We start from the raw sequence: 20740 nt of genomic DNA on the forward strand, positions 1-20740 counted from the left end.
TCAGCAGTCTGAGTTAGTCAAATACAGTGTATATCTGCAGTTTCAGTCTATCTCAAAAAGAGCCGCTTGTGTTTCGACAGACAGTGTTTTTCTGTTCAGCTGCAGTGGAAGGATCGTAACTAAAAGATGGACTTTGGCACGAAAATGACTAATTTTGAAAGATATTGATTCGACTCACTTGGGCAACTGAAGCTTCATATTAGCTTCAAATAAACTTTTAAATACATTGTTGCACAGAAGGAGGACTGTAGATTTTGTCCTCCATCTCTAACGTTGTAAGTGCATTATGAAGTGATCTCTTAATGGTCGGTATGAACAGGTGGAATGATTACAGCAAGAAAAACGTGTCAATGTTCATTTGGGTGTCTGACTGTTGTTTTAAGACAGACTGGAAAACTGTGAACCTATTCAACAATTGCTTCAGAAATAAAGTTTATTATTATTATTAGTATAATTAGCTCTTCAGGTGAGGAACTACATCATGTCCAATGTGTCAAATTCTGTGTCACATGACACGCTGTGTTTTGGACTTGGAAGGTAAAAGGCAAAGAGCTCTGTTGGAAACAGGCAGGAACAGGTAACAGCCTCAATTCAAACAGAAAATGTATCAAGTTCATGTTGAACACAGTGTGAATCTTATTCAAATAGGCTTTAAAAATATTGATTATAACAACATGTCCTCATAATTAAATGACCGCATAGGTTGATTGTTCCACTCCAGAATGACCTATGGGAGCGTTTTCTAAAAGGCCGTCTCCATGTCTGGGCTTTCCAAAACTGTTACAAATCACTGTTAAAAAATAATTATGGTGTGACAACACAGTGGTTAAGGTCTGGTTAAGTTTGGGCACAAAAAAACACTTGGTTAGGGAAAGATCATGGTTTGGGTTAAAATGATCACTTGAAATGTTGTGTGGGTTAAAGTTACTACCATAGCCATAAAATATATATCTATGGTTACTACTTTCTTAAAGTTAGGCAGCCTTCGTCGTCATGGCAACAGTAAACACCACAACAGTTGCAGGTACAGTTTTAAAAAAACCTGGAAACAGGGAGTGAACAGTAGTCTCCTGCAGCTAGATCCACTTTTTGCCATCTACTTAGCCATCCATCCAACCCACCTCCTCCGGATATGGAAGTTTGTCACCTTATATAGACGTCATCTTAACTGCGTCCACTAGATGGCGTCTGTCACTTAAAAGTAACTATAGGTCATTTTTGGAGACTGAATTTACAACCTATACTGATGTTTTACTTGGGAGAACAAGCTGGATTATAAATGTGGCAGAGAAGTTGAATTTGTATCTGTCAAAGTTGAGTCCTTGTTCACCTGTGATGAGTCTCTAACCTGTACTCCAGAATGTAAACATAACCAAGAAACATCTTTGGACCAAACAAAAAGATAAAACCAGCTGACTCTTATTAGATCTTCACCTCTTTATTTCTCCTTTATCTAAACAAGATCAAGGATCTAATCATGCTGCTCCTCATCTGTATGTCACCCAAAAATGACCTATACTTCCAGACTTACAGGAAGTTCCCTTTCACTGTTCTGTGGCTGTGATCTTGGCTTTCTTGCAAGATATGGTGGATAAAGCAAAGGGTTCCCTCCTTGTCAGGATTTGAGTGTTCTAGTAGTCTAATCTATGCCCTTTTTGAGTCAAAAAATAAAATTATGCAAACAATTTCTCTATTCAGTTAAATGGGCTTTATTGGCATGAAAGTTTCAAGAACATTGTTGCCAAAGCATCAAAAAAGTAACTATGGAACAGTACAAAATAACAATAATATGAACATTAACACAACATTAAGACAGAGTTTGACCTGTTAAAGTAAATGTTCCTCGGCTATTTGGTTGGTAAAGCGTGACGGCGATAAAAGTGATATCAGTGATGCACACGCCCAACAAAACAGTACGAGTAGTCTTTGTGACTGAAGCTCCTGCCATCCATGCCCCAACAATGAACCCTCTTTCAAACCGGCTTAGATCTTTTCCTCTTGCCATCTTGATACAAAATCAGAATCAACTAGGCCTGCTCGGCATTTTTATACTTGTCACAGAGCATGATTGGATGTACATCTGTTGGAAACAGGATGCAAACTGCAGTCTCCCATGTCAAAGTCACATGCTTTGCAGCAGCACAACATCAGGCTGCTTCTGCCTTCTCTGCTGACAGAAGTGTCATAACTCTTACTGCCACTAGAGGTCCTTGTCAGGTAAACATTGGACTTTTTTTTGGCATGTGAACAAGTGACCAATCCTGTCTATTCTCTGGTGAGGACAGTCTCATTATTTCATTACTATTACTGATGCGTTGGCTAACTTCAAATATACTGATAGGTAGTAATTCTGTATACCAATGTATCATTCTTTATAAGCTGATCTTATGTCTTGTATGTAGAATATGCATGGTGGTCTCTGTATGTAGAATACTCCATTGCAAGTAGAAGTCCTCCATTGGAAATTTTACTTAAATGTTCACAATAAACTAATAATGCAGAAAAATATCCCCAACTTTTACTAAATGTTACAGTATATTATTGGATTTTTTTTTTTTTTTACTTTTGCAGTTGTTTAAGGTCAAAATAATTTGTTATAAATGTATTTCATACTGGTTGTTTCATCCATGAGAATATACCATATTCTAGTATCTAGTAACTGTCAAGGTAAGCTCTTGTAAGCTGTCCAATGTTCATCTAAATTACAGTGAAAGCATTAGCTGTTCATCTGTCACTCAAACATTTCCCCCCTTTTCTGAGGGGACATCATGTGTTAGTCCAGACAGACAACACCACAGTATATATCAACAGTCCCTTCAGTTATACACACAAAGCACACAGACTGATTGTCTGGAGCGGCAAACATTTTCTGTCACTGAGGGCCAACCATGTGTTGGAATACTGAGCTGTGGAGCAGATCTGTCCAGGGGAAACCCTCTTTATTTGTGGTGAATGGAGGCTTCATCCAGGAATAGTGAGCCTGGTTTGGGAACGTTACAGACAGTTGTCTGTGGACCCTTTTGCAACATGGGAGAACTCCTCTGTTCTTCTCCCTTCATGACCAGGATGTGCCCCTGGGGGTGGATGCACTGGTTCATCAGTGTTCTTGTGTTCTTCCGTATGCAAGAATGCAAACAACGTTTCTATTCAATTCAATGGGCTTAATTGACATGGAAGTTTTGAGAACATTGTTGCCAAAGCATCGAAATACAATTTGTCCAAAAATTTGGACAATACAAAATAACAATAATATGAACATTAACACAACATTAAGACTGATATATGTATGTATATATCTTATTACATTTTTTTGTCAGGTAAACATTGGGCTTTTTTTGGCATTTGAACAAGTGACCAATCCTGTCTATTCTCTGGTGAGGACAGTCTCATTATTTCATTACTATTACTGATGCATTGGCTAAATTCAAATATACTGATAGGTAGTAATTCTGTATACCAATGTATCATTCTTTATAAGCTGATCTTATGTCTTGTATGTAGAATATGCATGATGGTGGTCTCTGTATGTAGAATACTCCATTGCAAGTAGAAGTCCTCCATTGGAAATTTTACTTAAATGTTCACAATAAACTAATAATGCAGAAAAATATCCCCTACTTTTACTAAATGTTACAGTATATTATTGGATTATTTTTTTACTTTTGCAGTTGTTTAAGGTCAAAATAATTTGTTATAAATGTATTTCACACACACACATATATATATATATATATATATATATATATATCTTATTATATTTTTAAAATATCCCTTTCAATGATTTTAGATGCCACTATCAAGCAAAGAAAAAGCGGCACGCAACAGGGAGCGCATTAAAAATGATCCGGCTGCAAGAGAGAGATAAGATGCAAAAACTGACAAGGTCTCTGCTATCAGTAACCAGTTCACTGAGCCTGACCAACCCAGTCACCATGTGTGTGTGTGTGTATACATACAGTATTTTCTCTCTCTTTTTCTCTCGTTTGTGTGTGTGTGTGTGTGTGTGTGAATGCATGCATGTGCTGTGTGTGTCTAGGTCATTCACTGTCCCTCAGGTTGTGACACGTTGATACATATATCAGATAGGGCAATATTTTCCCTATCTCCTTCTTACTTACTTAGCTATTTGACGGCGCTAAAGTGATATCAGTGATGCCCAACAAAACTGAAAGAGCGACTGGTTTGTCTGTGGATAGGATTTCCCAGAATCATACTATGAGGATGATGGAGCTTGTTTTTCTGCTCACCTTCTTTCCTGTCACACAATCAGGTAAGGTTAACTTTTATTTCAATTTGTTTGACTGTAGTGTGAGTGTAGAAGAAGAAGAGGAAGAAGAAGAAGACCTACACAATTTAGTTTAACTTTCACGTTAGGCAGTTTTACGCAGTTAAATTAAAACTTTATTTGTGCCCTTTTGTCATAAGCCATTAGGAGTGGCGTTTTTAATAGTAAATAAATCATTAGATGATGCTTTATAGATGTTTTTGCCCCAGCAGCACACTTGTGTAGTACGTAGTTCCGTTATTAGCGGGATGGACGGTGTGCTGGCAAAATGTGGCAGAGACGTAGTTAACCGTTGAGATATGGAGTGGTGTGATCATGCTTCAATCAATAAATAAAAAATAAAAATAAAAATAAATAATATTAAGCTCTAGCAACAAGAGCTAGGCCTATATAAATTATTATTAGGGCCTGAGCCCAAAGGGCGAAGACTCTATTGTTTTTCGTGCGTTTCTTTCTTTCTTGTGACGCCACTTTAACTCTAAATTTGACCCCCTAAACAAGCTCAAAAACTCACCAAATTTGGCACGCACATCAGGTCTGGTGAAAAATTTGATAAAATGTAAAACTTAACCCCCGAAGTGCCAAAATGTGCTCGAGAGCGCCACCTATGTATCTAAAACGGCCCGTAGGAATGTCGTAGAGAGATCGAACCAAAACTCAATTATTCATCTCATCAAGACCTACAAATCATACGCTGACACCCCTGACCTAAATCCAACAGGAGGTCCGCAATCTCAATTTCAAAGTACGATTTTTTGCCAATTTTGGACCTTGAATAAACGCTATCTCCTCCTAGGGCGTTAATGGTATCGGCTTCAATCTTTAATACATGACTTATCACACTGTGTTGAGCAAAAGTTATTAAAAACTTTGTAATGACTCGAACGGTTTAGATTTAGTAAGCACTGAAAGTTGGAGTGCGACATTACACCTTACAATGTAAACCAATGAGGAGGCAATCTCTGGGAATGGACTTTGTGCCAAACTGGGTCGTCTTACGTCTAAACTATAAGACCAACCACTTTCAAACCTGTATCAATGGATTCGCAACGAAAATTCCTACAAAAAATGTGATTTTTATGTAGGATTTGGCCCAAGTCATGGGATTTATTAGGATATTTCAGAAGAAGATCACTCTGAAGTCCTTTCTTCCAGCTGAGAGGGAGAGAGAGAATGGGAGGGGGGGATGGGTAAAGTAAACATCTACTGCCTGTGACAGAAGCCCTTAGACTGCGCCACACTCCACTTACTTAGTGCTTCTACACATCTGACAGCAGTGTTCAATCCTTACTTCTTTTCAAGGAGTACATGTGCTCCTAAATGAAAGAATTTAGGAGCATACATATAGCTTTAGGAGCACACTGAAATATGTTCAAGTAACAGTTTCTTAAAGAAAACAATTCATTACATACATATTCACAATTTATCACATACATATTTAAACTCTGTGTGTGTGTGTGTGTATATGTAAATCACAATTTGTGTTTTTAGGGGTGCTCAATTATGGCAAAAATCATAATCACAATTATCTTGTTCAATATTGGATCACAATTATTTAACATGATCACTTTTTGACTGTCATTTTTGCCAGTTGCCGATGATATATGCACATAGTTTTTCCCACTTGGCTGAGGAGACTATTATACATGCAATCATATATTGCACTAATGATCAAGAAAGACTATAGCCAATATGAGGGAAGAACTTTAATGCTGAGCTACTGAACTCCAGTCTTCCTAAGTTCTTCCTTCATATATTGTCTTTCTTGATCATAGTATAATCTATGCTTGCATGCACAATAGCCTCCTCAGCCAGCTGGTAAAAATATGTGCATATATCGGCATCTGCAATCGGCCACAATGAGTTGGAAATATCAGCATATCGGATATCGGCAAAAATTTAATGTCGTGCATCCCATGTTAAAAGTGTTTACATTACTAAAAATAGACTTGATGAAAATTAGGAAATTAATTTGTTTTACACACAAACTCATCAAGGGTTTTCAATTTACTAATTGAAATTCAAGTGAATGGGCACAAAACTTGCATGATTTTTATGACACAGGTGTGAGCAAGGCAGCCATGTCTCACCCTGCAGAAAATTCTCATCCTCACACAATTGAGATTTGATGTTTCGCCATGACAGAGGAAGTTGCTATAACTTTATTGTAAATGCTCCAATCTGCACCAAACTTTACATAGTTGATAAGACTCCCGGCCTGAATGCGTGTACATGACAATATTCCTTCAGTGATGCAAACTGGCTGAATAGCACCCCTGCGAAATTTCAGTAAAGCTGCCCCAGCAGCGGGCAAAATAGTGGATAAAGGAAGTGATGTTTATCTCCTTCTTGCACTGTCTGAAAACAGCCCGGGTCTGAAGACATCTACATGCCCGTCAAGGAAGCCCTTCAGTTGCGCCGCGGCCTGACGTGCGCAAGGGCGCGAAGGCCCGTTCAACGCTGCTTGCAGCTTTAATTATTATTATTATTATTATTATTATTATTATTATTATAACTTCAAACATACAGTCCACTGTCAAAAAACTGCATCTACCTCTCTTAACATATATGAAACTAATTAAAACAGGCAATAGATCATTTTATGTCCCACTTCGCTCAAAAATGTGTTTTGCTGTGTGTTTTGGAGCCAGTCGTGGTCCACTATGCAACTTACAAGTGTCATGTGGAAACGTGAACACCATCAGATACAAAAATATTATTCTAAGCACAGTATTTTTTTTTTTGTCTTAAAACATTGTCTGGAGGGAATCTTTAAACAATGTATAAATTACTCATCCATCAATCTGACTGAGTTGCCATTTTAATTTCACTAAAATGGGACAGTAAATTCAACAATATAATAATAGGCAAAATCAGCCTAATAAAAAACACCAATATGCATATTAGAATACATAAAATTAGCACCTGCAGAATGCCACTGAATGAACACACTAGGAAACGTAATGTAATGTAATGTAAGATAATGGGGCTCTGTCATCCTGGCTGGTGTTCCTTACACAGATGACTGGGGCTGAATGAGAAAACTGCACATTCACTTCATTATTCTTTGGATTGAACAGAAATTTAGGGTCTGTTGTGATCATAGAATCAAGATTGAGACTAATTATATATGAATTGATTTTTTTAAAATGTAAATTAAAACTTTGTTTGTCCTACAGTGAGACACTCCCTGACATATTTGCTGACTGCATCCTCTGGACTCCAAACCTTCCCAGAGTTTGTGGCTGTTTCAATGGTTGATGAAGTTCAGGTGGGATACTGTGACAGCAACAGCAAGAGAGCAGAACCCAAACAGGACTGGATGAAAAAAATAGTCAAAGATCATCCTCATCACATAGAGTGGCACACTCATTCCTGTGTGTCTACTCATCTGGATCGAAAAGCTGACCTTATCGATTTGAAGCAGCGCTTTAACCAAACTGGAGGTATATTTATTTTTATTTTTTTACTTCAATACTCACTATACTCACTATACTTCAGTGATTTTACAGTTCACTTGAACACACTAGGTGAATACACGTTAAGCAACTTTATACATCATAATGACAATACATATAATTACTCACCCCATCTCCAAAACTATCTCACCTACTACAACTGAAGGGCAAGAAATGTAATATACACTGCTGTTTGTGAACCCTTGAGAATTTGTTCTATTTCTGCATAAATATGACCTAAAACATGATCAGATTGCCATTCAAGTCCTAAAACTAGATAAAGAGACAACAGTTAAACAAATAAGACAAAAACCTTACACTTTTTTGTTTATTTATTGAGGAAAATGATCCAATGTTACATATTTGTGTGTGGCAAAAGTGTGTGAACATCTAGGATTATCAATTTATTTGAAGGGGAAATAAGAGTTGGGTGTTTCAATCAATGGGATGACAATAAAGTGTGAGTCTGGGAGGCCCTGCCTTATTTAAAGAAGAGAAATCCGGGTTTTCACCATGAAAGTCTGAGCTTCACAACAAAGGTTTGTGGAAGTGTGTCATGGCTCAAACAATGGAGATTTCTGAAGACCTTAGAAGAAGACTTGTTGATGCTCACCAGGCTGGAAAGGGTTATAAAACCATTTCTACAGAGTTTGGACTCCATCAGTCGACTGTCAGGCAGATCGTGGGCAAATTGAAAACGTCCAACACCATCGTTACCCTCTCCAGGAGTAGTTGAACAACAAAAATCACACCAAGAGCAAGCGTGTAACACTCCGGGAGGCAACAAGGGATCCCAGGGTACATCAATGACACTAAAGGCCTCTCATGCAGTGGCTACAGTTAATGTTCACAAGTCCACCATCAGGAGAACATTGAACATCAATGGTGTGCATGGCAGAGTTGCAAGGAAAAATGTCCCTTCTCTCCAAAAAGAACATTGCTGCCATTTACACTTTACTCAAGACCACATGGATAAGCCAGAAGGTGATTGGAACAATGTTCTGTGGATGGATGAGCAAACACTGTTTTCCAGCATAAGAACCTTATCCCATCTGTGAAACATGGTGGTGGTAGCATCATGGTTTGGGCTGCTTTGCTGCCTCTGAACCAGGATGGCTTGCAATTATTGAAGGAGCTATGAGTTCTGATTTGTACCAGCACATTCTATAGGAAAATGTCAAGGTATCTGTCTGTGAACTGAAGGTCAACAGAAAGTGGGTCATACAGTAAGACAACGACCCTAACCACACAAGTTGTTCTACCAAAGAATGGTTAAAGCAGAAGAAGGTTTTTGTGTTTGTTTTGGAATAGCCGAGTCAAAGTCCTGACCTTAATCCTATAGAAATGCTGTGGAAGCACCTGAAGCATGTATTTCATGCAAAGAAGCCCACCAACATCCCTGAGTTGAGACTGTTCTATAAGGAGGAATGGGCTAAAATTCCTCCAAGAGCCGATGTGCAGGGCTGATAAACAGTTACGTTTGGTTGAAGTTATTGCTGTAAAAGGGGGCCACACTAGTTACTGAAAGCAAGGGTCCACATACTTTTGCCTCCCACAAATATGTAAGATTGGATAATTTTCCTCAATAAATAAATGAAAAAGTTTTTTTGTCTCATTTGAGTAATTGGGTTCACTTTATCTAGTTTTAGAACTTTATCTAGTTTTAGAACTGGAGAAATACAGAAAATTCTAAAGGGTTCACAAACTTTAAAGCAGCACTGTATACTATTAATATTATATACAGTGAACATATACAACATAGCATAATATACAGACATGCATATCTTCCCAACATCTAGAGGAGTATCTATACACAAACCTATCTATAAATACATATACTTATATAACTTTTTGCATATGCACTTGCACACCAGAAAACCCATATACAAGCTCAAGTCCACAACATCTACTGAAGCATGTGTGCATTCCCACATTTAGTGGGAATGCACACATGCTTCTTGAAAGGTTTTGAAATGAGGAAACAAAAATGTTTGATATTTGTCTAAACGCATGAGGTATCAGAACATATGTGTACCTACCCACACACAAACTTTTCTCTCTTTTCGTCTGTCTCTGTAACAGTCCTTTCCTCCTTCAACACTTTCTCTATACCCTCAAATAGACACACACACAATCAAAATGACCTCTCTCCCACATCTTTATCTATCAACAGTGTCTTATTTACACATTGTTAACTGTTTAACTAGGTACTGCTGTGCACACACTGTCCAGATGATGATTGGCTGTAAGTGGTTTCCAAGTCCACAACATCTATTGAAGCATGTGTGCGAGAAGGTCTTGGATTGAGGAAACAACACTGCTTGATGTTTGTCTAAAAGTATCAAGTATCAGGACATATGTGTACCTACACACACACACACACAATTAAAGTGACCAGAACAGTGTTTTATTTACACATTGTCAACTGTTGAACTAGGTACTACTGTGCTCCACCTCAGTCTGTGTGTGTGTGCAGCTCACATGAAGTCACACCACCTTCAACAGTGCAGATAAACTGCGTGTTGGTCTCAGTAGAGGCAGTGTGTCTCTATGGTAAAGACAGGAAATGGACTCTGTTTCCCAGCAGTCTCTGCCTCTCTGTCTCTCTCTGAGTCATCCACACTGTCCAGATGATGATTGGCTGTGAGTGGTTTCCACCCAGCCAATAACAGCAGAAGGTGTAGATCTTCTGTTTTGGTGTGTGTGGATCAGTGTGTCTCTGTGGTGAAGATGTGATATCAACTGATGATAGCTGACTGTGCTGAGATCTCACTCTGGTTTACTGCAGTCTGTGTCTCTGCCTCTCTCTCAGGTGTCCACATTTTACAGGACGTGGTTCGTTGTGAATGGGATGATGAGACTAATGAGGTTATTGGTGTGGATCAGATTGGTTATGATGGAGAAGACTTCATAGTATTTGACCTGGAGACACTGACATGGATCGCTCCAAAACCACAAGCTGTCATCACCAAACACAAGTGGGATAGTGACAAAGATGGCTCAGACAAAATGAAGTACCTCCTCACCAATATTTGTCCTCAGTGGCTGAAGGAGTACTTGGACTATGGGAAGAACTCTCTGATGAGAACAGGTAGAATCACAAGATCTGATGTAGTTTCATGGACACAATGATATTTATATTATCTTCTGTCAATAATGTGCAGTAAAACTATACTGCAATACTGTAATGTTTCTATCTGTGATGTTTGGCTTCTGTCTTTCTCTCCATCATTCTTTGTCTGTCTTGCTCTCTCTTTCTTGCTCCAGAGTTTCCCTCAGTGTCTCTCCTCCAGAAGACTCCCTCCTCTCCAGTCAGCTGCCACGCCACAGGTTTCTACCCTCATAGAGCCATGATGTTCTGGAGGAAAGATGGAGAGGAGCTTCATGAGGACGTGGAACACGGAGAGATCCTCCCCAACCATGATGGATCCTTCCAGATGAGTGTTGACCTGAACCTTTCATCAGTCACACCTGAAGACTGGAGGAGGTACGAATGTGTGTTTCATCTCTCTGGTGTGAACGACGATATTGTTTCCAAACTGGACAAAGCCGTGATCAGGACCAACCAAGGTAAGAATGGTTATAATAGCTTCCTCCATTCATCTGTTCTCTCGATGGTCAGCACTGTCAAAACAGTTGACAACTGGTCAATCATGCAAATTTCATCAAAGTTGAAGTCTCTGCAAAAGTGTGATTTTGTTGTTAGTTTAGCTTTTCTTGCATTACTTCCGGTTCCAGTTTGTTGTTGGTTTGTTCGTTTACATGGCTGCTCTTATCCTGAAGCATAGTTTCTTTATCTACTATCTTAGCTCGTTTTATGTATGATCTTAGCACTTTTATCTTCACGGTTTTACATCATATCATTGTTTGTACCCACTGGAGCTTAGACTATCTTTTACTGCTGTCCATTTGTTGTCCAGACAAATGTAAAATGTAATTTGCTGCAAGAATTCTGAAGATGTTAACCCACCTGTAGCTTATTGTTAACTGTGAGAAAGTAAATATTAGTGTAAAGATATAAACATTAAAGAAAACCAAAGTTATTGTTCAGGGCTATCTTCTTAAGATGTGGTTCAACTTATTCAGGCTAACATGCTTTTATCAGGCTAAAATAATCCTGTTAATTCTCATCCAGCTAATTTGATTCTTTAAATGCAGTTTAAGAAGAATTAATTTGTTCATCATGGATCACGTTACCTTTAATAACAAAGGCATTTATTAGCTTTAGTGTTAAAATGTAAAATTCCCATTGAAATGTCAAATTAAATGCCATATGTTCTGACTCCATTGCTCTTTTAACAGTCAGAATCTTTTAGTTGAGTTTATGTCTTTACGCTCAGAGTATCTCAACCAATCAGACAGAATCAGTCAACTCCACTCTACCTATATTTGAATTGGTTCTTTTTTAATGTAATAACTTGTATTTTGTTGTATATTTTATCATGTATAAGTATAGGTAACTCTTCATTATAAAAATGTGTTTGTGATAATTACACCAGTTGATCATAATGATTTGTCAATAACCTGCATGTTCTCATCTAAAATCATAATTATATCAACATTCTTTTATTATAAATCTAAGGAAGCAAGACATTTGTATTTGAAAATTTATGTTTGGGGTTCACTCTAAAACTGGTCATAATCCAGCTAGCTGTTGATAAATCCTTCACTTTTACAGGTTTGGGTTTAAGGGCTTAACAACAGTTGGTATGACAACAGTTCCAGATTAATTTTATATTACTATTATTATTATTATTATTATTATTATTATTGATTTATATCATGAATATTTTGTTTCTCACTTGTTATGTCATTTACATGTTCTCCTCCATATACTTGATGATTTAAGTGGATTAATTGAACATCAGATCCATCCAGTAGTAGAGACAAAGTGTGAATGTTTTGTTTTGGTTCCAATCAGAGTTCCCTGCTGGTCCTGTTATTGGAGGTGTTGTAGGACTGCTGCTGCTCCTGGCAGTCTGCATCACTGGAGTCTTCATCTGGAGAAGAAAAGATAATGGTGAGGGATAGAAATACATTGTATGTGTTATCTTTTAAACTAAAAGCGGAAATCAGTTGAACTTATGAGGGATTTCTTCCAACAGTGTACAAGATTTATGTTTGTTTTAGTAAATTATGAAATCTAATGTAAATGAGATTGTAAATGTTAATAATGGAATCTTTTATCTATTTTTCAGGATTTAGACGAGCTAACTGTAAGTATTCTGTCAGTTTTTTTCTCTCTCTCTTTGTAAATATAGACAATACAAAATAATACAATAGATTTAAATTGAACTACTGACATTTTTGTTTTATAGCTTCAGATTCGCAATCCTTTGAAACTTCAGTCAAAGAAGCAGCTCTTAATTGATCACAGTGAGTATTTCATCATGTCATCTACACTGTGCAGATACCTTTTTTGCTCCTCCTGAGACTAGCTACAGTATACTAACATATTGACATAATACTCTCATAAATGTACTGCAAGTCTGTTTTTGGTTAAAAAATGTTTTGGCAGAATGTCTCATTCAAGTGATCCAGTATAGTTACAGGAAACAGCTGACACTGAGGATTTATTGTAATATAGTTTTCATTTTTTTACATATTTATTTATATATTTTAAATGTCATACATATTGCAAATGCTGTATAATATGAACACCAATAAGTCTAGGTCCCCTTCTATTTGTTTCTCTGTCTTTTCAGCTTTCCAGTTAAAATTTAGAGGATAATGGTGAACTCAAATAAAGATGCTGTGGCATCGATATTTTATTCTATTTTGCATCATAAATGTACATTATCAAAACTCATTTCATTGAATATTGAAGTCAATAGTCAAGTGTGAATTCTTAGATTTATGAGTTTCAGGTCATCTGGATGCAGTGAAGAAGGATATCTATGAAGATTATCTGAGAGCTGACAGAAGCGTTAATCAAATTAAACCTTTATTTAAGATTCTTGGAGAAATCATTGAGGGTGACCCTCATTTACAGTGATGCTGAGATTACACCATGGAAAATACAAACATACAAAATCAGTGAAAACAGTCACAGGCAGGTAGTGGACAATTATGAAGTACATTCCTAAAGTGTCCAAGAGGTATGAGAGTGTTCAGTTTTAGGTGACATTGTAGGAGATTCCATGAGTCGGCTGCTCTAATACTAAAAGCAGTCTTTCCAAGTTCAGTCCTGGCATGAGATACCTGAGGAGTCAGCCAGTCACTGTAGCGAGTTAAAAGTGGACCAGCCAGTACCCTGAGTTTAGGTATCAGAAACTGCATTATGAGATTAAAAGTAGAATTACTCCATCCCTAATTATATAAATCACTTGCACCCAAGATCAAAACATAAAGACAGAACTTGTACAGAGTACCTGGAGGAATGAAAAGATTGGTCCAATAGTTTCACCTTTTCTTAAGCTTGAATATGTCTCTGTATGTCTCAGTCCTCTGTTTACAAAATGTTACCAAATTATGAATATTTCAACTTTTTTGTTAGAAATGTGATGACTCCTCTGCTTTGCTTGCTGCTGCTGTGCTCTGTTTGCAGGGGTGGGTACCTGAGGGCAGGCTGATTAGCAGGATGGGACACACCTGGGCCCGATGTGCCTCATGTATAAAGCTGGAGAAGCTGCCAGTTCTGTCTCTCTCAGTTCTCTGTCCTGCAAACTCCTGTGGATGTGCAGAGAGCCCAGTATTTATATTTGTATCTGTATTTTTTGAGGCAGCAAAATTATTTGTATTTGAGTGAAAGTGGAAATAGGTGTAAAAATACAGTTTTTGTTTTTATTACGCTTTTAATTTTAGGATATTAAAGTGTTAAAATAAGTGTTTATGACTAAACTATCTTACGAAGGAGGTCCCCACACCGAGTCTCGAACCCGAGTCTCCCAGATGATAGATGACTGTGCTGACTACTGCGCTAAAACCAAATGCATCTTCTTCCCAAAAACAAATAATTTTATAATATTTGTATGAAATAAATGTTTGTAAAAAACCCACTATTTGTGCTTTGCCGAATAATGTATTTGGATTCGGGCACACCCCTGATAGGGATAAGACCTGAGATAATAACACCACTTTGAATAAAACATTAACAACTTTTGTCTGGTTAATAGATCAGTCCCTCCATGTTATCAGCCCATTCAGAAATGGTATTCAAATGCAGGTGGGGAACAACAATTAATGTATTTTCATTCATCCCTGCATTAAATATTACTGCACTTATAGCTAATATTAGACTCATTTGTTTTCAATGAATGTCTTTTTTAAAATGGTCCAGTTACTTTAAATATGATAAAATAAACTGCAATATTGTATTTCCAGGCTCTTTCTGCCCTCTATAAATACTAAAATGCAGTAAATGGACATACATGATGATATCGTCCTTAGGCCACAAGGCTGCGCTTCTGCCAAGGGGAACACACCGCTGTGTTGGACTGTTTGAGTTATGGAGAAATAGGAGATGGGGCACAGTGTGTGACGACCAGTGGTACTTGAGGAATGCTGATGTGGCTGCGGTTATGCCCTCAGTGTGAAAGGACAGGGCGGCCCCTTACCCCCGGGTAGAGGACCCATCCACCTGGACGAGCTGAACTGTACGGGCAAGGAGGGGAACCTGTGGGCCTGTCCAGCCGCTCAGGATGACACTGAATGCGGACACAAAGAATATGCTGGGGTCGTGTGCTCAGGTCACAACAAACTTTACTCACACATGCAGAGAATCGCCAACTATTTCAATAATCAATTAATCGTTCTGAGTCATTTTTGGTTGGGACAAAACAGACATTTGAGGACATCTTGGGCTGTGGGAAACAGTTATCGACATTTTTCACAGTTTTCTGACATTTTATAGACCAAACAACTAATTGATTAATCGAGAAGATAATGAAAATGAAGTAAGTTATTTCCTATTTCAAACCACAGCCAGGACGATTAGATCATGAGTCCATGTACCCACCTTGCACTAAATGCTCTAAATTTTTCTGGCTTATTTGGAATTTAGTTCTCCTGATGCTGCACAAGCATTCAGATCTCTTTAAAACTGTGCAGAAGAAATCTCAGACGTGTACACCTGTTTGAAACAGGATGTTAATTGCAGTCTCCCATGTCAAAATCATATTGCTTGCAGCAGCACAACATCAGGCTGCTTCTGCCTTCTCTGCTGACAGACATGTGTCATAACTCTTATTGCCACTAGAGGTCCTTGTCAGGTGAACATTGGTTTTCATGGACTTTTTAGGCATTTAAGCAAATGACCAATCCTGTCAATTCTCCGGTGAGGACAGTCTCACTATTTCATTATTATTACTGATGCATTGGCTAATTTCAAATAATATTATCACTTAATTCAAATAATATACTGATAGGTAGTTATTCTATATACCAATGTATCATACTTGTATGTAGAATATACATGGTGGTCTATGTACGTAGAATACTCCATTACAAGTAGAAGTCCTCCATTGAAAATGTTATTTAAATGTTCACAATAAAGTAACTAATAATGCAGATAAATATCCCCACTTTTACTAAATGTTACAGTATGTTATTGGATTGTTACTGCTGCATTAATTTATAAGTAGTGTTTTACTGTTGTAGTTGTTCAAGGTGGAAATAATTTGTTATAACAGTATATATTCCATACTGTTTAGTTGTTTAATCTGTGAGAATATACCATATTTTAGCATCTAGTAACTGTCAAAGTAAGTTCTAGCAAGCTGTCAAATGTTCATCTAAATCACAGAAATTGTTAGCTGTTCATCTGGCACTCAAACATTTCCCTCCTTTTCTGAGGGGACATCATGTGTTAGTCCGGACAGACAACACTACAATATATATCAACAGACTGGGGGACCTGAGGTCCTGTCACTTACACACACAAAGCACACAGACTGATTGTCTGGAGCAGCAAACATTTTCTGTCGCTGAGGGCCACCCATGTGTTGGAATACTGAGCTGTGGAGCAGATCTGTCCAGGGGAAACCCTCTTTATTTGTGGTGAATGGAGACTTCATCCAGGAATAGTGAGCCTGGTTTGGGAGTGTTACAGACAGTCTGTGGACCCTTTTGCAACATGGGAGAACTCCTCTGTTCTTCTCCCTTCATGACCAGGATGTGCCCCTGGGGGTGGATGCACTGGTTCATAAGTGTTCTGGTGTTCTTATGTATGCATTCTTCCCAATAGCTTTGACTCCCTTCCTGACTTACAGGAAGTTCCCTTTCACTGTTCTGTGGCTGTGATCTTGGCTTTCTTGCAAGACATGGTGGATAAAGGGAAGACTTTCCTTCTTGTCAGGATTTGAGTGTTCTAGTAGTCTAATCTATCCCCTTTTTGAGTCAATATATATATGTGTGTGTGTGTGTGAATGCGTGCATGTCCCTCAGGTTATGACATGTTGATACATACTGGGCAGAAAGATATGCCCTGTATTTTTGAGAGGTCATTAAGCTCTTTGAAATCTGATATTACAGAGTTGAACTTGTTAAAGTAAATGTTCCTCAGTTGTTTGATTAGTGACGCGTGATAGCACTAAAAGTAATATTTGATACTGCCAGTGACGCACACACACAACAAAATTGAAACGGCGACTGGTCTGTCACTGAGCAAGACTCCCCCAAAATCATACCATGAAGACGATGGAGCTTGTTTTTCTGCTCATCTTCTTTTCTGTTACACATTCAGGTAAGATGAACTTTTATTTCAATTTGTTTGACTGTAGTGTGTGTAGAAGGCAAATATAATTCAATTTCACTTTCACACTGGGCAGTTTTACACAGTTAAGATAAAACTTTATCTGTGCCCTTTTTTCATAAGCCAATGACTTTATTAATAGTAAATAAGTCATTGGCTTATGCTTTATAGATGTTTTTACCCCAGCAGCACACTTGTGTAGTATGGGCAGTGTGCTGACAAAAATGTAGCTGAGACATTTACTGCTGTGATGTGGACATCCCACCACTCTCCGCGCGACCAAAGCCAATATTATAAGCCAAAAAACTGTAGCAACAAGAGCTATATAAATAAACAATTAATCTTATTATTATTATTATTATTATTATAACTTCAAACACACAGTCTACTGTCAAAAAACTGCATTTACCATCCTATAACTGTAAATAAATAAACTGCATGCTTTAACAATTAAATTGCCAGTCACTTGAAGTAATCTGCAATACCACCAAAAATCAAAATGCTTCAGAACCATCCACAAAATCCTGCCCATACCTGCTCTACCTAAGCCTGATTCTGTTTGTTTTTCGGTTGTGTTTGTGTGTGTATCAAATAGAAATTGCGGTTAAAGAGCATTTGCTTAGCCAACCTACTCTAAATATGTATTTATTTATGTATAAATAAAGGTTTCAAAAATATATACAATAATCTTCATTATTATTTGGATTGAAGAGGAATTTAAAGTCTGTTGTGATCATAGACTCAAGATTGAGACTGATTATATATGATTTTTTTTTAATTTTTAAAACTTTGTTTGTCCTACAGTGAGACACTCCCTGACATATTTGCTGACTGCATCCTCTGGACTCCAAACCTTCCCAGAGTTTGTGGCTGTTTCAATGATTGATGAAGTTCAGGTGGGATACTGTGACAGCAACAGCAAGAGAGCAGAACCCAAACAGGACTGGGTGGAAAAATTAGTCAAAGATTATCCTCTGCACTCAGAGTGGCACACTGATTCCTGTGTGTCTAACTATCTGATTCTAAAAGCCAACATTGCTGAATTGAAGCAGCACTTTAACCAAACTGGAGGTATATATTTATTTTTAATTTTTTACTTCTTAAATGTTTTTTCTGTGTTTTTAATTGTTTCTTTATTTATTTGTGCATCTAGATGAACAACAGTTCATTTGAATACACTAGGTGAATACATGTTAAGCAACTCTATACATCATAATGACAATACAGGTAATTACTCACCCCATCTGCAAAACCATCCCCACCACCCCAACTGAAGGACAAGAAATATGATATACTATCAATATTATATATATTGAACATATGCAACATAACATAATATGAACTATCTTCCCAACATCTAGAGGAGTATCTACACACAAAGCTATCTATAAATACATATACAGACATTCAAAGTAACTTTTTGCATGTGCACCATATACCATATACAAGCACAAGTCCACAACATCTATTGAAGCATGTGTGCTAGAAGGTCTTGGATTGAGGAAACAACACTGCTTGATGTTTGTCTAAAAGTATCAAGTATCAGGACATATGTGTACCTACACACACACAATCAAAGTGACCAGAACAGTGTTTTATTTACACATTGTTAACTGTTTAACTAGGTACTACTGTGCTCCACCTCAGTCTGTGTGTGTGTGCAGCTCACATGAAGTCACACCACCTTCAACAGTGCAGATAAACTGTGTGTTGGTCTCAGTGGAGGCAGTGTGTTACTGTGGTATAGAGAGGAAATGGACTCTGTTTCCCAGCAGTCTCTGCCTCTCTGTCTCTCTCTGAGTCATCCACACTGTCCAGATGATGATTGGCTGTGAGTGGTTTCCACCCAGCCAATAACAGCTGAAGGTGTAGATCTTCTGTTTTGGTTTCTGTGGATCAGTGTGTCTCTGTGGTGAAGATGTAATATCAACTGATGATAACTGACTATGTTGAGATCTCACTCTGGTTTACTGCAGTCTGTGTCTCTGTCTCTCTCTCAGGTATCCACATTTTACAGGACATGGTTGGCTGTGAATGGGATAATGAGACTAAAGAGGTTATTGGTTTTGATCAGTATGGTTATGATGGAGAAGACTTCTTAGTATTTGACCTGAAAACACTGACATGGATCACTTCAAAACCACAAGCTGTCATCATCAAATATGAGTGGGATAGTGACAAAGCTGGATCAGACAACGTGAAGAACTTCCTCATCAACATTTGCCCTCAGTGGCTGAAGGAGTATTTGGACTATGGGAAGAACTCTCTGATGAGAACAGGTAGAATCACATGATCTGATGTAGTTTCATGGACACAATGATATTTATATGCTCTTTTGTTGATAACATGCAGTAACAATATAATCAAAACAACCAACATGTAGAGAATTTTTGCATATAATGAACTGTAACGTTTCTGTTTATGATGTTCGGTTTCTGAGTTTCTCTCCACCATTCTCTGTCTGTCTTTCTCTCTCTCTCTCTCTCTCTCTCTCTCTCTCTCTCTCTCTCTCTCTCTCTCTCTCTCTCCAGACCTTCCCTCAGTGTCTCTCCTCCAGAAGACTCCCTCCTCTCCAGTCAGCTGCCACGCCACAGGTTTCTACCCTCACAGAGCCGTTCTGTTCTGGAGGAAAGATGGAGAGGAGCTTTATGAGGACGTGGAACACGGAGAGATCCTCCCCAACCATGATGGATCCTTCCAGATGAGTGTTGACCTGAACCTTTCATCAGTCAAACCTGAAGACTGGAGGAGGTACGAATGTGTGTTTCTTCTCTCTGGTGTGAAGGACGACATTGTCACCAAACTGGATGAAGCAGTGATAAGAACCAACTGGGGTAAGACTGGAATACTGAATTTGCAATGTTTTTGCCTCAAAACATTTGTTGCCCAATTAAATATACACATGTGATTGCTGTGAATATTCTAAAGATGTTAACTCTGGGTTCTGATTTTACAATTTGAATGAGTTTGAAACAAGGTTATCAGTCCTGAGCATTCTGGAGCTGAGGGTTAGTCCAGGGTTAATAAACAAAACTACCGTTCTGCTCACTGAAACAAATGTAATTTCTTACCTGTTACCTTATGCACATGACCTACTGAAAGTATCTAAGTGGATGCAATAAAATGCAATTCAGTGGTTGTGGCAAAGGTGCCAGCACATAGTTAGGAGTGCAGGTTTGCGCCGGCAAGCTGACATTTACTTGAGGTAATTTCCTCACCTGCACCAGCCTGGTATCTGGGTAAATTTCCATGCGCTGGGAGGAAAGGTGCAGTTGAGGGTGTGCCGTTGACAATCTAGCAGTGCAC

At 38.1% G+C, this 20740-nt stretch overlaps 2 protein-coding genes across 5 annotated transcripts in view; both read left to right on the plus strand.

Moving 5' to 3' along the window:
* Positions 1 to 20378, plus strand: part of LOC137198330 (major histocompatibility complex class I-related gene protein-like) — a 37372-nt gene extending 16994 nt beyond the window's left edge. The window contains exons 1-9 of one of the 4 annotated variants that reach the window (XM_067612087.1): positions 3820 to 4270; positions 7307 to 7374; positions 7465 to 7731; positions 10556 to 10834; positions 11011 to 11313; positions 12665 to 12763; positions 12942 to 12959; positions 13062 to 13119; positions 14291 to 14981. In XM_067612087.1, coding sequence (XP_067468188.1) covers positions 7539 to 7731; positions 10556 to 10834; positions 11011 to 11313; positions 12665 to 12763; positions 12942 to 12959; positions 13062 to 13114 — 945 coding nt within the window. In that variant the 5' untranslated portion in view covers positions 3820 to 4270; positions 7307 to 7374; positions 7465 to 7538 and the 3' untranslated portion in view covers positions 13115 to 13119; positions 14291 to 14981. Of the gene's footprint in view, positions 1 to 3819; positions 4271 to 7306; positions 7375 to 7464; positions 7732 to 10555; positions 10835 to 11010; positions 11314 to 12664; positions 12764 to 12941; positions 12960 to 13061; positions 13120 to 14290; positions 14982 to 19965 lie in introns of those variants that run through there. The other 3 variants (XM_067612084.1, XM_067612085.1, XM_067612086.1) reach the window with 3 other exon arrangements.
* Positions 16337 to 20740, plus strand: part of LOC137198331 (major histocompatibility complex class I-related gene protein-like) — a 95590-nt gene continuing 91186 nt past the window's right edge. Inside the window, exons 1-2 of the mRNA XM_067612088.1 lie at positions 16337 to 17425; positions 18239 to 18505. Of these exons, the coding sequence (XP_067468189.1) occupies positions 17371 to 17425; positions 18239 to 18505 (322 nt within the window). The 5' untranslated portion in view covers positions 16337 to 17370. The remainder of the gene's footprint in view (positions 17426 to 18238; positions 18506 to 20740) is intronic.

This window comes from Thunnus thynnus, chromosome 15 (assembly GCF_963924715.1).
Source record: "Thunnus thynnus chromosome 15, fThuThy2.1, whole genome shotgun sequence".
Classification (NCBI taxonomy): Eukaryota; Metazoa; Chordata; class Actinopteri; order Scombriformes; family Scombridae; genus Thunnus; species Thunnus thynnus.